This window comes from Salmo trutta, chromosome 32 (genome assembly GCF_901001165.1).
Source record: "Salmo trutta chromosome 32, fSalTru1.1, whole genome shotgun sequence".
Classification (NCBI taxonomy): domain Eukaryota; kingdom Metazoa; phylum Chordata; class Actinopteri; order Salmoniformes; family Salmonidae; genus Salmo; species Salmo trutta.
Window position 1 is genome coordinate 1,337,057 of NC_042988.1, and position 17,802 is coordinate 1,354,858.

Consider the following 17,802-nt stretch of genomic DNA (forward strand, 5'->3'; position numbering starts at 1 on the left):
GCCACTGTGTTCTTGGGGACCTTCAATGCTGCAGAAATGTTTTGGTACCCTTCCCCAGATCTGTGCCTCAACACAATCCTGTCTCGGCGCTCTACGGACAATTCCTTAGACCTCATGGCTTGGTTTTTGCTCTGACATGCACTGGCAACTGTGGGACCTTATATTGACAGGTGTTTGCCTTTCAAAATCATTGAATTGACCGCAGGTGGACTCCAACCAAGTTGTAGAAACATCTCAAGGATGATCAATGGAAACAGGATGCTCCTGAAGCTTAATTTTGAGTCTGACAGCAAAGAGTCTGAATACTTATGTAAATACGGTATTTCTTTGTTTATATTTAATAACTTTTCAAAAATGTAACTTATTTTTGTTTTGTCATGTTGGGGTATTGTGTGTAGATTACAGGATTATATTTATTTTATTTTAAATCCATTTTAGAACAAGGTTGTAACAAAGTGGAAAAAGTCAAGGGGTCTGAATACTTTCCTAAGGCACTGTATTATTTACGGCCCTGCTGTTCCGAGCAACAAAAGTTTGCATTCCCACTAGGTGGTAGTCAGGCCAGAAACATCATCGGGTGCTTCTTGTTATGTTATTAGTAATAATAATGATTATTTCTCGAGCGAATGTGGTATTGTTTTGAATAAAATGTAACATTGTAACTGCATACGGTTCCCAAATCATTAGGCTATAGCCTGTGTCATTTCTGCAGGTGCTGTTTATGTTATATTTGTTGCCAGTATGGCAGGTGGCTCAAATAATGCATTTCAATTGTATTTGTCAATATTTGTACAGAGATGGCAGTTTCACCACTCTTTAGTTCTAAAATCACATCAGACAGGTGTGGTTTTGTGTCAATGCAGAGGAGCTAATAATTGCATAGCCAATATTAATCTATAGGGGAGCTAATTGTAGAGGTTGGGCAGTAGGTAAGGCAGGGGTTTTCTTTTGTTAGACCTACGTAACAGACTCCCTCCACATATCTTAATGATGTCCCCAAGCCTAAACAAATCAGCCCGGGGCCCTCTGTTTACATCTGCAATCCCAAAAAAGGTTGATTTTACAAGACATGAAAGGACCCATTGTCTGAGGATCTTTGGCCTGGGGAACAACTAATGCAGCCGGCCGGACCTAGATATTTCTAGCTGGTTTGTTTAGAGCTTCTGCTGTGTAAGAATCTACAAACATCTCAGGTTACATGGACTTGTTGATATACTTTCTTTAAACCGAAAACAAATATTTACAAATCTTTGTTGGCCCTTTTTTTCCCCCTCCCCGCTTTATCATCCCTGTGACAAAGTGACCGTGTACAGCTATACAGAAATAATAGATTATTGAACAACACACTCTTCTACTGACTGTGGATGGATGAACTCTGCTGTTTAATCAGTTTGACTGTGGCCACACCTTTGAACATGCCTGATGTTGTGTAGGTCTGTCGAGTGTGTTGTCATGGTGACAGTAAATCCCTGTTGCCCAGTGAGAGAGACTGGACAGGTGGTTGTGATTTCTAGTGAAGGCTGGCTGACTGGACTGTATCTGCTAAGCTCAATGACCAATATCTTCATTGCTCATAGTTTCAGGGGGGTACTGTACCATAGAATTACATGTGAATAATCTCTATGTACCTTTTCAAGCCTTCATGTACCTTAGTCATTCAAGGGTAACTTTGAACACTAGTAGTGATTCACATGAAGTTTCTGTTCTGTAGATCAAGACTCAGCCTTTTATTTTCAGTTGAAGTTATTAAGCAGGGACGTGTTTGCTCAGGAAGAAGTAAACGGTAACATATGGAATGTTGCAGATGCAGTGGAAATGTCATGAATAGAGCTGACATGATTCCTTGTACTCTGTCAGAAATGCATGTCTGTTCTGCACAATCTATTTCTATCTGAATGGACTACTGCGCATGAACCAGGAATTCCCCATTGCTCCTTGTCTGTTTGGAATCTGTCTCCATGGAAATAACTCATCAGTTATGGGTTAGGGCTGTAATCTATGACCCATCATATTGGTGTGGTCAGGAGGTTCAACCACACTGTTGATATTTTTTTAATCAGAAAACAAGAGGCAAGGTGTGTCCCAAATGGCTCCCTGTATAGTGCACTACTTTTGACATGGGCCCCGGTCAAAAGTACTGCACTATTAAAAGGAATATGAGCCATTTGGGACATAACTGCAGTCTTTCTAGAGGTAATCTAGAGTAACTTTTTGGTCTTTATCTATGACATGTATATACTCTGTGTTCTTGAAGTGTTGACCTAGATGTAACAATGAGATACATGGGGACTCGCTAGGTAATGATTTGCAGGTGGTCTGTCCTATTCCTAACCATGTCTCATTTGTGTAAATGTAATTATGTATACATTCAAACAGGGCACACACGTCTTCACTGGGGTTCTAGTCCACAGAAACCTGCTGTTTATCACTGAGTTATGTAACTAAAAAGCTATTGTGAAGTTTTTTTATTTTAACCTTGATTTTAATATTTTTCCTATACTCTGACCATTTGCAGCACCAGTTTCTTGCTAATCTAAAACTCTGCATCCAAAAACAGTCATGCTATTGAAATGACAGATTGGGCCTTTAAGCGTTCAACATAATGCTGACTCATGTCTGCATGCATCTGACCAGTTTGTTTGTTTGCTATTAATGACCCCTAGAGTCTTCTCAATTCTGCAGCCTACTTGTCTCCTCTGTGTTTCCATGTGTTAACGATCCCAGGGCTGCTGACTGACTGAACAACACAGCCCAGCACAGGTCATGAGGACATGAGTGGGTGGGTGAGGAAGAGGTTTCTCAGCCTGCTGCTGCTAGGCAGCCATAGCTCAATGAGAGTCATTTTGTGTGTTTGTGTACGCCTGTGCATGCAGTGACAAATTACACATTAATAAATATCTTATAGTTACTTCTCCCAGTGGGAAGGGAGAACTCATTTTAATGAAGCGAACAAGAGGGCAGCTGCCTCAACCCAGACTGGGCCATGTTTAATGAAAAATCTAATAATACTGTGTGAATAGAATATGGCTCTGAACTTGTATTTTTTTACACAGCTGCTACTCTATTCATACAGCTGTTACCATTACCCATACACTTTTACATCCTGTGTAATATAGAAAATATAACAAACGTTCTTGTGTAGGTTGGTTGTGAGAGCGCTCTACTCGCAGCCCACTCAATTCCTTTTATATAACATGTATTCCTGCCTTCTAGCCCTGGATACCTCTGGATGGAAGACTTTTCTTGATGAATACACTGACATGACTCACCAGTTTCATAACCACAAGGACTTACCGCATCTTGAATTGATGTTTTCATCTCATTTACATTTTAGTCATTTAGCAGACGCTCTTATCCAGAGCGACTTACAGTAGTGAATGCATACATTTCATACATTTTTTTTTGTAATCTCAAATGGCACCCTATTCCCTTTATAGTGTACTACTTTTGACCAGAGCCCATAGGGGATATGCTGCCATTTGGGATGGACACTATCTACTGCATTAATGTACTGCATCATTCCACTGCCCAACAAAACTCGTATTATGAATCCTGTTCTCATATCCTTCTGGCTTGATTGAGGGGGATACACATATTCAGGTTCTTAGTTTCAGCTACTTCATTCAAGGAGAGTCTGATCTCCTCTATCAAAAGCAGTGTGGTTGGATAGTATACACGAGTGGACATGCAGTGTGTATCTGTGCAGTATTTATTTCATTTATGTTTAACCTTTTATTTTAACAGGAAAGACCTATTGAGACCTAGGTCTCTTTTACAAATGCACCCTGTGTATACAACAAATATACACATTATACCTAACATGTATAATACAAAAACACAGTCACAGGCTCCCCAAATCACCCAGAAAAACATTCCTCCACAACTATGCAGTGTGCCTGTGTGTAAAGTTGTATGTATCTGTGTAGTATGCAGTGTAGAGCTCTGCTATCTGAGCCCGATGGGCCCCGAGATTATGCTTTGGCTTGTTTTTTATATTTTTATCAATTACTAGGTTTACAGGTAGGACTCGGATATCACAAAATTGATCATTAACATTTGAAGCTTGTGCTCTGCTGCGCAGTACACATCATGATGTCAGAAGTGCGTCAACCTCGTCAAATATAATACCAGAACATTGTCCACAGGAGAGATTGTTCCAAGTGAAATACTTTTTATTTTATGATCATGTTTAGTATTGTGTTTTTTTATTGATGTGTGTGTTGTATTGTGCAGTGCTCATTTGAAAAAGAAACTTGGTCTCAATGACATCCTGTTTTAAAGGTAAATAATTACAATTGTGTGTAATGTGCAGTGGTCTGTTTAGTAGCAGTGGCGGCTCCTCAGAGGAGGAAGGGGAGGACCATACTTAACTTTGTTTCACTATTATTATGAAATTCATTATAATTTTTAGATAAAAGCATGCTAAATATATTATTTTGGTTTTATTAATTTATTGCCACGGGGCCTGCCGTAACTGCTAGCTGCTGACTGTACAATGTACTGCATGATTGTAGCGAGTTTACTAATGTGTTAGTTCTAGTAGCTATGTTGACTGACGTAGCAGCGACGTAGGCTGTGTGTACCGGTTAGGGTTTTTTATTTGCCTGGTTAGACAGCTGATGTGTTGTGCACTGAAGTTCACTTGCGAAGAGAAAAGGTGAGAGGAGGAGAGCGTGTAGATGCGAGAAGGAATTTTACAACGATCAAAGGGATCATGCTGTTTGTATGTGGCTGCTATGAAAGTGAACTGTGTTTGCGTGCAATTTGTAAGTCGCTCTGGATAAGAGCGTCTGCTAAATGACTTAAATGTAAAATGTAAAAATCAGGGGTGTATTCATTCCACAGATTCTGTTGAAAAGCCTTTCTGAAACGGTGATAAACATACCTGAATTTGTCCAAACTCTTGTTTGCAACTGTTGGACTAATGATTACAGCCAGTGGCATGGATGCCAAGGGAAGCCAGGCTTCTCCCCCAAAATGTAACAAGAAAAAAAAAGTTTCATCTCTGTGTTTCATAAATTTCCTTCAGTTTGCAAGAGGCTGAATATATCTCACCGGAGAAAGCATCTGAGCGAATGAAACAGCGCCCCTCTGTCTCAGTATGTGTAGTATATTTAGCTGATGCGGTCTAGTCAGAAAGAGTATGACATTGTTGCTGCCAATAGCATTGAATGCAAGGGAAGCCAGAGAGCATTTGGCCTCTAAAAATAAAATAATGGCCAATCAAAGTTGACCTAAACAGTGAGCTCAACTGTGAATGGTCCTGGCGCAATAAAAAAAAAAGTGTCAAGGGGAGCCAGTTTGAATTTGGCTTCAGACCAATCACATCACAGGTCAAACGTCGTTATTGACAGAAAAAAAATTGAATTGTTGCATCTCGTTGTGTTGTGCTCCGGTGGCTAGCTAGTTAGCTAAAATCGTCCCTTTCCTAAATTAACTATTGATGGAGATAGGGATTTGGACGTGGTTTTACTTAATTCTCCTTACTGGCCAATGATTTATAGCGGCGATTCTGATCCAACCATAAATTTATACATTGTGCCCCTGGCCTGAGGCTGGAGGTTCAACATGTAGCTAGATGTAGTATGCTAATGTTAATTAGCTGGCCTGGTGTATCGTTGCCCATGAAAGTAAGTTAGGCTAGCGAGCAAGTATTTTAGCCAGGTAGCCTAGGACAACACAAACTAAAAGTGTGTACTGTATGACAGAGTCATAGACAGTTTAGGCAATATGAAAGAGGATAGTATTGGCGTTGAGGGTGAGTCAACATGTTTTTTTTTTACTTGCGCGCAAGAAATCAGTACTATGGACAGCCACATATTTAGCTTATGTTGATTGGACAGTAGTTTTTGGTATCTTTTAGTTGTTACTATATTAGACTAAGCATAGGTGATTAGATGGTGCTGGAATAGCAGATCCTGTTTTCTTTGTGACTTGCGATAACTCTGGTTCTAAATCAATACCTTTAGTAGTCCGAAAATGTCTGAAACATTACTTTACTTGACCATGCTATAGGTCATGTAACTGACAAGCAATATGTTTTGTGGACTTCACCGGAGAGATGATGTTCTCCGGTTTTGTAATGAAACAAATGTGGTTGAATTTATTCTGCCACTGTGTCATCTTATTGTCTCGGTCTTCTATATCACGGTATATGAACTAACAGGTTATAGAGCAAACAATGCAATTATCACAACACATCGGTTGTAATATGGCTTTTTTCCTGGATTGGCTTCCCCAGGGATTTTACGCACGCACCTCTACTGATATCACCCTAGATCAGCTAGATGCAGGCAAGTGTTTCTCTCGACCTGTGCACCTACATTGTAAACATTCATAGGCTAGGTTGTAGCAACCTCATGATGGGTATAGAGAGAATTTGAGTATCATGTAGTAATTTAAACCTATCGATGTTACATTGAACTGGGTGAATAGAATATGAATGACTCATCCAATATGCTGTAATAGAAATAAGGCCATGTTCATTTAAAAAAAAAAAAATCATCCCTCATCTTAAACGGCACAGACCTGTGTGTGTGTGTGTAGTGTGCTTGTGTGTAGTATGCATGTGCTTGTGTGTGAATCAGGAACACTGATGCACACACACACACATCTCTGTCGGAGGCCCCAGCAGGCAAAGAAGCTTATCAGAGCTGTATGTAAATAACTCCTCAGAGGTGTATTTTCATCCCAAGGACACTTCCTCTTGCAATGTTCCCTACTACACTGTCTACAGTATCTGCCTCTTTTCCAGGTACAGTATTGGAGCTATTCCCACCTTTACCATTTTATCCAAGGGATGATATCAAACAATACTTGTAGTGTGAATTAGTTATTTAATGTTGAATGTTTCTATTGACAGAAAATGACAAGTTAGCAATATTTTCTATTATGGCTGATATGGTTAATAATTTAAACAGATTTAGTTATTACACTTCTGAACAGTAAAGTAAATACAGAAGCACCCAAACAAGTCCCTATAGAGAGAGGAATTCATAACCAATAAAATAACAATTTACAGTAGATACATGTGACAAATCAAACTAGAGGGAGAATATATACAGTCCTGTATATACATTTAAAGTTCAAGGTGAAAATACAATAAGTGATAATTTCCAAAATATGTAAAGACCTATATTTGGTGTATGGATCAGTGCCTTGGTGTTTTAAGCACAGAGATACAGTGTAAGACCAGTTTCTTAAACAATATCACTGTGTTTAGACAGGCAGCCCAATTATTATTTTTTTCACTAATTGGTATATTGAACAAATCTTGCTGCTGTGAAAAGATCTGATTTGATTGGTCCCCCCCAGAAAAATGGCAGAAATGCAGCTTAAAAGCCCTAGTTTGTTGATAAACTTGTTTGAATCCCTTACCTCCATTCCCTGTCCAATTTAACAGATCTAAAAGGAGACTCATTGCCATCCTGTGAAAGTCTGTCGATTTATAATAGGACAGCAGTGACCCCAGAGAGAACAGAAACGAAACACACTAGTCTTAGGGGTCAGGGGTGAAAGTGGATGCTAATAAAACAGGTAAGCGTAAGATAACAGACAACGTGAAAGAATCCATCCTCTCTCTGTCCATCTCTCGCCTTCCCTTTCTCTTCATTATGTGATTCTCAGTCACATTAATTTTACCCCCTAGATTCAATGTCCGTTTTAAGCTAGAGATATCTTGAATTGGATGCATCTCAATCCCCCACATCAGCCGATGTCGCACTTGCGGTGAAAGGTGACAGAGTGGTGTTTGTCAGACCATGAGACGTCCCGAAATACAACATTGTCTGTAGCATCCAAACGGATTGGCATACAAACTATTATAAAAGTTGAGACTCACGAACACGATGGTGGTCTCCGTTTTGCTCTATGACCCCCACAAGCGTCTTGGGACTTATCTGAAGTAGTTACAGCCGATCTGCCAATTTCTGTCTGTAGCGTCCGAAAAGTTTGGGCTACACACTAATAACCCCTCTGTGGAAAGGTGAGTCTCTCACAAACACGTATATGTTAGTCATACAGTGCCTTGCAAAAGTACTCATCCCCCTTGGCGTTTTTCCTATTTTGTTGCATTACAACATGTATTTAAATGGATTTTTATTTGGATTTCATGTAATGGACATACACAAAATAGTCCAAATCGGTGAAGTGAAATGAAAAAAATTACTTGTTTCAAACAATTCTAAAAAATAAAACATGGAAAAGTGCAAAAATGCATATGTATTCACCCCCTTTGCTATGAAGCCCCTAAATAAGATCTGGTGCAACCAATTACCTTCAGAAGTCATATAATTTTAAATAAAGTCCACCTGTGTGCAATCTAAGTGTCACATGATCTCAGTATACACACCTGTTCTGAAAGGCCCCAGAGTCTGCAACACCACTAAACAAGGGGCACCACCAAGACCAAGGAGCTCTCCAAACAGGTCAGGGACAAAGTTGTGGAGAAGTACGGATCAGGGTTGGGTTATAAAAAAATATCAAACTTTGAACATCCCACGGAGCACCATTAAATTCATTTTTTTTAAATGGAAAGAATATGGCACCGCAACAAACCTGCCAAGAGAGGGCCGCCCACCAAAACTCACAGACCAGGCAAGGAGGGCATTAATCAGAGAGGCAACAAAGAGACCAAAGATAACCCCGAAGGAGCTGCAAAGCTCCACAGTGGAGATTGGAGTATCTGTCCATAGGACCACTTTAAGCCGTACACTCCACAGAGCTGGGCTTTACGGAAGAGTGGCCAGAAAAAAAGCCAATGATTAAAGAAGAAAAATAAGCAAACACGTTTGGTGTTTGCCAAAAGGCATGTGGGAGACTCCCCAAACATATGGAATAAGGTACTCTGGTCAGATGAGACTGAAATTGAGTATTTTGGCCATCAAGGAAAACGCTATGTCTGGCACAAACCCAACACTTCTCATCACCCCAAGAACACCATCCCCACAGTGAAGCATGGTTGTGGCAGCATCATGCTGTGATGATGTTTTTCCATCAGCAGGGACTGGGAAACTGGTCAGAATTGAAGGAATGATGGATGGTGCTAAATACAGGGAAATTCTTGAGGGAAACCTGTTTCAGTCTTCCAGAGATTTGAGACTGGGACGGAGGTTCACCTTCCAGCAGGACAATGACCCTAAGCATACTGCTAAAGCAACACTCGAGTGGTTTAAGGGGAAACATTTAAATGTCTTGGAATGGCCTAGTCAAAGCCCAGACCTCAATCCAATTGAGAATCTGTGGTATGACTTAAAGATTGCTGTACACCAGCGGAATCCATCCAACTTGAAGGATCTGGAGCAGTTTTGCATTGAAGAATGGGGAAAAATCCCAGTGGCTAGATGTGCCAAGCTTATAAAGACATACCCCAAGAGACTTGCAGCTGTAATTGTTGCAAAAGGTGGCTCTACAAAGTATTGACTTTTGAATAGTGAATAGTTATGCACGCTCAAGTTCTGTTTTTTTGTCTTATTTCTTGTTTGTTTCACAATAAAAAATATTTTACATCTTCAAATGTTGTGTAAATCAAATGATACAAACTCCTGAAAAATCAATTTTAATTCCAGGTTGTAAGGCAATAAAATAGGAAAAATGCCAAGGGGGTGAATACTTTCGCAAGCCACTGTACATTTGCTCTAGGATGCCCAGAGGCTTTTACAGGACTCGTCTGAAGGTCCCCCAGTACCAAATGAATGGAAGTATATATGGAGACTGTTTAGTTCCAAAAAATAAGGGGTTAAATACAAGATTAAAAAAAAATAAAGTATTTCTTAGATATAGGACAGACACTTCAGAACAAACTTCCTTTAGATTTTTTACAGGGCTTAGACTGAAAGGCTTTTTCTTGAAACTGCCTCATTGTCCATTCCCTCTGGCCACACTGCTGTAAGTTGCTGTGTTGGTTGGATCTCCCATCAGTGCATGGCGTTGTGGCCTGGGTGTGGGGAATGCTGGCTTGGGAGATGGGTAGGTGGAGGGTGGCTAGTACTGCCACTGGGACAGACTGGATGAGACACAGGGAGATACACTTGTTCTGGGTGCACAGCACCAAGACTGTGGCCTCTCCTCTGACACTGGCTCCCTCCAGCCCTACTGTATGTACAGAAGAGCCTGGCCTCTACAGTGGTCAAAGGCTCTGGGTTTTCTCAGGGTCCAATCCTGACAAACACACCCAGGGGCTGCAGGGGAAACTAGAGCACAGAGTAGAATAGGGGAAGGGTCTAGAACAGGAACCAGGTTGTAGTAGCGTAGGGTAGATTCACCACAGAGGCTTCTTATACACACCATTTCCCTGAGAAAGACAAGGCAGAAGAATTAGATTTGAAATCCTTCCCCTTCCACTTATATACTTTTCACACTGTCGTGCCAACCCAAACTGTCCTGTGCAGGCTCAGATATGTTCTTTTCACATTGACTTTTCCAGCAACTATGGTGGATGCATAACCAGGCCAGCATAGTACAGCTCGGCTCAGTAGTTTTAAAAAGGGAAAGAAGACAGCAAAAACACCATGGATGCACAGTATCCTGTTGTGTATGATGGCAGTGAAGTGCTTACACTGACTGCTGGGGACAGTCCTGTGGTGGGTAGGGGCTCTAGAGAGCGAGGCAGGGAGCTGCTGCTCTGGTTTAGAGGGGGGGCCGTGGCCCTGGGGAGGCCAGTCTCATCGGACTGGTCCCTCTGTTGAGAGGACACGCACACACAGAGAATTAAAAAACGGATGGTTTCGGTATGTATTTCTTGGAGAATAACACTAGTGTAATAATGATATGAGAGTTTAAGTTCATGTATTGGGTAAAACCCACTCACATTTGCCAGGCTCTTGGTGATTAGAGCTAGTTCTGTGGGCTGGTACACACAGCTGCGGAGCTGACAGCTATAACCACCGTATGGAAATACAGGCTTGTTGGCTGCTAGAGAGAAGAGGGAGAGAGGAATGGAAGAAAGAAATTAAAATTAATTAAAACTTAAACTCAGCTGCAAGTGCTTCAATTGCTTTGGATCGCTGAGGGCTGAATGATCAAATACACACTGGGATTTTATAATAATGGGATTACATTTCTGACCAGTTCCCTTAAAGTTAAAAACTACCAGTTCATTACAAATAATTATAGTTTCAACTTTATCACCTGCGATAAGTACATGTCATAGACAAAGATAATATTCCATTTGGATATGTCACATACATCAAACACCTTTTACCCACCATCTGACATTATTTTAAAAGAATGCGTGAGCCACCGTCTCTATGGCAACATCATGGTGCGAATTACAGGGGAGAGGGGGGGCTCAGCTCCCCTAAATGAGACGTTAGCTCTCCTAAACACATGGTAATGGGACACATGGAAAAGCTATTCTCCATCTAGGGTCAGTTTGACCTATTCTAGGGTCAGGTTTACCTGTTCTGTTTGTAGAGCTTTACAGTACCTAATAGCATAATAACCTGTTATTTAAGAGGCTGGCTGCCTCACAAATGGCACCTTATTTCCTGTATAGTGCACTAGTTTTGACTGGGGCTCTGGGGGATCCATTTGACACGACGAGGGGATGTGCGGGCTGGGTTGTGAACTTTGACCCCAGTCAGATCAGGGACCATGTGATTGTCTGTTTCCATCCTAATCGGCTGTGATTAAACACACACTTTTATGTTTCTGTTGCCCAGAGTGAGAATTAACCCATGCCATTCGGGGTGGGCTCTGTATTTGAGTGCATGCGCTTGCAATTTTATGGGAATGTATGGAATAGGGTGCAATTTGGGACACAGCCCTATGTTGTCTGACAACTGAGATCAGTGGAAAGGCACATGCTCTCCTGTGTGTTTTAGTGGGCAGGTGAACAGGAAACAGAACAGTGTTACATTGGAAACTAGAGGCGGTTTAACGTGTCAGTCAGGAGATGGCATCCTCAAACAGGTTAAGCTGGCGTGGGATGACAGAGGGGCACACTTTTCTTACTCCATATCTACTACTGATATACACTGAGTATACCAAACATTAGTAACATTTGTGTGAATGGTTAGATATTACTGCACTGTTGGAGCTAGGAACACACGCATTTCGCTGCACCCGCAATAACATCTGCTAAATATGTGTATGTGACCAATAACATTTGATTAGACATACACAATCCATGTCTCAAGGCTTAAAAATCTTTCTTTAACCCGTCTCCTCACCTTCATCTACACGCGATTTCGGATTTAACAAGTGACATCAATAAGGGATCATATCTTTCACCTGGATTCACCTATACAGTCTGTCATGGAAAGAGCAGGTGTTCTTAATGTTTTATATACACTCAGTGTCCAGTCTATTAGGTAACGTTACACCACCAGATTCACGAAAATGGTTCACTCATACAGTCACATTGCCGTGGCTTGCTATATAAAGACAAACATCGAGTCATTCAGTTACTGTTCGATTGAACGTTAGAATGGGCAAAACGAGTGACTTAAGCAACTTTGAGCGTGGTATGATTGTCGGTGCCAGGCACTCCGGTTCCAGTATTTCAGAAACGGGTGGCCTCTTGGGCTTTTCACGCACGATCCGGTACTAGATGGGTGTACTTAAGAAATGTATATTTAAGTGATAATGCCTAAGAAGCCGGTGTTTGGAGGATATATTGGCATTGGTGGTGTTAGGCCTGAGACGGCACGGGTGTTGTTAGGCCAGTGTCAATATATCCTCCAAACACTGGCTTCAAGGGCATTATCACTTTTATACAACGGGTTACCAACATATTCAAATAATGATTGGAATATCTTCATTAAAAACGTTATTTTGATTAATTTATTCATACTTCAACAAGATATAGTCCCGACACAAATCTAGGCTTGCTAGAGACGCGACCCAGGCGTTCAGACTTTTTGTTCTGCATCTATGGACGCGACCCAGTCGTTCTTTCTTAATGTTCCATTGCCGTACTGGCTGGCAACGTTCTTATCCCTTGCATGCTAGCTCGCCAACTACGGCTAATGTACAGTCGCGTCAAAAAGTGCAGCCAGAATAACAGCAAAGTAGCCGCATTTGCATTTGTTTAAGATGTTTTCGAGTGACATTTATTTGGATACATCCATAACAATGAGCTAATGAGTCGCGATTTCGCCTGGAATAGAAAATGTGCTCACTCGTCAGGAAACTGTTGTTCAGAGGAGCTAGCCAACAACACAGCCACATTAACACAATCACTTTAAACTGAAGCTGCAAAGACTGCAAATTAGCTGTGTTTCGTTACACCTTTTTTCAATTGAATTTTTTTTGTATATATCCATTAAAATGATGCCAGCTGATTCATGATTTCGACTGGCTGAGAAACACTGCCTGTCTCGTCCCAGCTCCTGACACGTACATTACAATGGGACAGATGGAGATTGAATTTGAATATTGAAACAATGTTGCAAATGTTGGAGAGACAGACAGCGAGGTTTATACAAATCTCCGCTGTAAAAAAAGAAATGTTGGTCTAAAAGAAATGTGAGATAATGTCTAGATGCTTTTTATAGTGGATATCAAGTGTATAGCTGGGCTGATGAGACAGTGGATTACGCAGTCAGATGGAACAGGGTAAATAGGCATTTTAAATCATAGATTTAGCCGTGGAAATTTGTGGAATTGGCACGGGCTGGAATGCGGTTTTAACCAATCAGCATTTAGGATTAGACCCACCCGTTGTATAACATCATTTACATTACTGTAGGGTGAGAATGGGCAGATAATTGCTAGGACCAGAACAGATCAAACCTAGAAGAGCGCAAAACTATTTAACCAAGATTCATTTTTGTTTGTCCGCTTTGAATTGATCTCTGTCCAATCTATCCATAATAACACTGTGTTACTGCGTAGACCCGTTATGTAACTTGTCACTCTATACGAATACGGGAAAATCAATAAGAGCGTGAGAGACTGATAGTATTATTAGATAATGATTAAGCCCTGTGATAAATAAACATGGATACCGATGTAACAGAAAATATTCCAGGAAATCAGATGGAACAGATTCAAATTATTAAACCTACATGAAATACATTTCTAGTGGATGGAAATGTATTCATGATGCTATGATGGCACTGGCGTCACTCTCTCTTATTTTAAACGTTTGTATATTTTGTTGTTTTTATCCTGACTGCACTACACATTTCCAAAATGGGACAACAAAGATATTGATTGATTGATTGGTTGGTTGGTTGGTTGGGCCTTCCTACTGTACCTGTGTTGGGTTCGTCCATGGAGAAGGCCTTGTTCTCCATGTACATGTTCTGATGGGCTGCTGCAGTGTTCTGCTCCTTCAGAATGTTATCATAGACCAAGCTCCTGATCGGGTAGATAATGTGTTCCCCATCGCTGGGCTGCTCATCCCCCTCCTCCTGCTCCTTGGTGAGGGAGCAGATTTCTGGGATGGTGTATAGGACCAAGAACACCCAGGCATTGCTGACCAGGGCAATGGCCAGGGTGGGGTCGTCCCAGCTGGGGTCCCCGGCCACCTGGTTCCCATAGATGTACATGACGATCCAGACCACCCACACGGCCATGGAGCAGACCCCGGTGGCCAGGATGAAGGCTCCGTCCCGCCGCCAGGCCTTGTGTTTGTGTGTGAGTGAGGGCACGGCCATCAGCACCACGCCCAGCAGCAGGGCCATGACATAGATCAAAGCCATTACAAAGTCCTGGTTGGTGATACTGCAGGAGATGTCAGGGCTGCCACTGGCCGTCATTGGCCTCCTCTCCACCGTGATGATCAGCCACTCTGTATTGATGATGATCTCAACCAGCCAGAAGGCCAGGGCCCCCAGACACAGCATCCAGCCCCGGGGGCCCTGGCCCTGCTGGTTCAGGAGCACCAGCCACAGCCCATGCATCAGGAGGCAGGCAAGACCACCCGCAAACAGTACACCAAACAGGAAGCGGCGAGCGATGCAGCTTGTGAATTCCTGGCCCACGATAAAGGCAAAAGAGAGGCCAAAGAGACCAAGGGTGAAAACCAGAAAGCTGGCCTGCAGGGCCACCATACCTTTCCTCTTCCTGTCTGTCACGAAGGGAAGGCTGGCCATGAGGATGACGATGAGGACGAAGGCCGTCACCACGCCTAAAGCCGCCAGTGACTCTACCACGATGCCCCACACTGCAGTCAAGTCACACAGGTTGAAGTACAGGGAGCCCACAGAGGAGCCACAGCCTTTAGGAACGCTGGTGGTGGGGGCTGCCATGGCACTGCTGGGACACACACACACACACACACACATCAGAAATACATTCAGTACATCTAAAGCCTGAGCCCCCCTTTATCCCTTATTATGATTGAATCAGTCAAGTACTGGGGATGGCAGGTACTCAATGTGATACTTATCCATCTCATGGTAACCACTTAGCGACATGCAGTAACCTGGTCACTGCATCCTATAGGTTATACAGAATGTTCTCAGTGATTCCAACAGGTTATATTGAATCCTAGTGCTACCTATTCAACATTAAATGAAACACTGTGTGTCTTACATAAGCTGGTACATGACAGAGTGGCTGGCTGGATCAGAATGGCTTTAGTCCTTACAGTGATTACATCACCCGCATGGCGCCAGCTAGGTAATGGAAGGTGTCACACACACACCTGTTTCCTGGATAATTCTACCACTGATTAGAGTCACCACTGGCCAAGAAATCCCACACAACTGAAAGTGATCACTGCTCAGCTTATCAAGGACTGTGTGTCTACAGGTCTTTGTGAGAAGAGACCCTTAAACAGAAAGTAACCCGCTGGGCACACTGATTGAATGAATCAACGTTGTTTCCATGTAATTTCAATTAAATTACATTGAACCAATGTGCAATAGAGGTTGAATTGACATCTGTGCCCAGTGGGAAGAGTGTACGTTACATCCAAGATGGAATATCTGGGCAAGTATGGGGCTAGCTAACCTATATTTAAAAAGAACCAATGCATTGCCATAGTAACTATGTAGCAGGCAAGGAAGACAAACACACTGATACAGAGAAATACTTGTGTGTCTAACATAAAGGATGGGTGACTGACAGCCAGGCCAAAGCATCTGCTAAATACATTTGTCCTGTTGATCTGCCTCCATTTGAGGCAGTTCAACTACAGAAACATGATAAACAACCTATTTGAATGGTATTGATTAATCAATAATGAGCCATTTGATCAACTGAATACTAGTAATAGCAAACTTCCATAGAACACTAGTATGCCATTTGAATAATATTATTTTCTTATCAAGTATTTAATTGTGTTCCTAATTCTAATGAGTAGCCTATAGCCTAGTTATTATTTTAGGGCCTACTGATTAATACTATTAGGAATGATAGATAACCTTTACAACTCAGTTTCTAGTCATTTATCATTCTACTACGCCCGTTTATTACCTGCAGACAGGGATGATGATGTGAATACGCGCCGCTCCTATTTCTCTTCAAAAGCAGACAGAAGAATCCAGGTAATTTAGACTACAAACCTGTATTGATATTTACTCCAGAAAAATCTAAAAAAAATAAAAAATATCTTCCTTTTCGCAACGGGTGTTTATTTTCTATTGATTTCAATATGTTTTGACTTGAAATAGTTTATTCAATCTATGAAGAACAATCCGTAAAGACATACTGCCAGTTACACTCAATTTGACAGATTTCGCTCTACGTGTCCAAGTGTCTTCCTTTGGTGGTCAGTGTTCCGTCTCCAATAATTCGCAAAGATTTTGACGATGTGACTTCTTGACAACACAGCCAATATTTTTTTTGCCCACTCCCACTCTGCTATGATCGCCGGCCTACTAGGGCCGGCTTACCAAACGGGCACGCAGGGCACGTACCCCGAGACCGACCTGTGCGTTTGGATTGTTGTGTAGTCTAAAAGTTCTCTAGGGCTATTTTGGAAGGATGGGGAGGCTGTAGGCGGCAGGGCCAGACACATTTTGCTATCATATGCCATCTGGGGGGGCCCTGACCTCTCTCTCTCTACCAAACATACATAGAATGAAGGGATTACATTCAGCTGTGCAAACTGGGACAAGATACATGTGCATGTTATTAAGTACTTATTTTAATCTCCTAAAATATCTTAATTCAATTAAGAAACATGCCTTTAACCCTCTTTTTAAAATGTAATGATATGGTATAGAATACTAGGCTAATCCATAGATTTGCAAGGTGTGAACAAACATAATTAGTCTTAGTCTTGCAGGGCCACCTGGTGGATGATTATGATACAGGATTAACTGAGATTTTTAAATATGCCAGACATTTGATCATAACCACCTGTATTGCGCTGTCTTTAGCCTTGCTCATACCTGGGGCTGTGTGTCCTTTTTCCTGATCTCATATACAGTCAGAATGTCAACTGCGTGTGACAACTTTATTACGTTTTACATGTAAAACCTGAACATTTCAGGAAAATGTGTAACCCTATTCTTTTGGTGTCATTCTGCCAAAGAGTAGGAAACTAATCTAACCATCATCATTTATCAATTCAGAAGTAAAATTGTCACTCAATTAAATCATACAAAACATAACAAAATATAAAGAATACATTTGAGTATGTGACTTATGAGCAACGCAAATGCAAATATTTGTGCCTCTCAAATGTCTTTAAGGTAGGATATGTACTTGTACAGAAAGGATATACACATATCCTGTCTAAGATCACTGTTGTATCCCACCTGAACGTTCAACACCCTCCTGTGGATAGAAGATTTTTAACCACTGCGATGTTTTTATGCTTAGCACTACTGTAATGCCATACTTGATTTTTCCTAAACCAACACATCTGTTTGAGAGAGCGGGAGGTTTTACCGACATAGCAGA

The 17,802-nt window shown here is 41.6% G+C and overlaps 1 protein-coding gene across 2 annotated transcripts; it reads right to left on the reverse strand.

Moving 5' to 3' along the window:
* Positions 1 to 9,783: 9,783 nt before the first annotated feature.
* Positions 9,784 to 16,723, reverse strand: LOC115170730 (G-protein coupled receptor family C group 5 member C-like). Of its 2 annotated transcripts, XM_029726977.1 has the most exons (5): positions 16,369 to 16,723; positions 14,201 to 15,204; positions 10,808 to 10,908; positions 10,556 to 10,678; positions 9,784 to 10,291 (listed from the first exon to the last, which is right to left on the reverse strand). In XM_029726977.1, exons 2-5 carry the CDS (start codon positions 15,195 to 15,197, stop codon positions 10,259 to 10,261), a joined length of 1,254 nt encoding a protein of 417 aa, XP_029582837.1. In that variant the 5' UTR covers positions 15,198 to 15,204; positions 16,369 to 16,723; the 3' UTR covers positions 9,784 to 10,258. The 2 variants fall into 2 exon arrangements, with proteins under 2 accessions (XP_029582837.1, XP_029582836.1); XM_029726976.1 differs by lacking the exon at positions 16,369 to 16,723 and having other exon boundaries at positions 14,201 to 15,274.
* Positions 16,724 to 17,802: the final 1,079 nt, after the last annotated feature.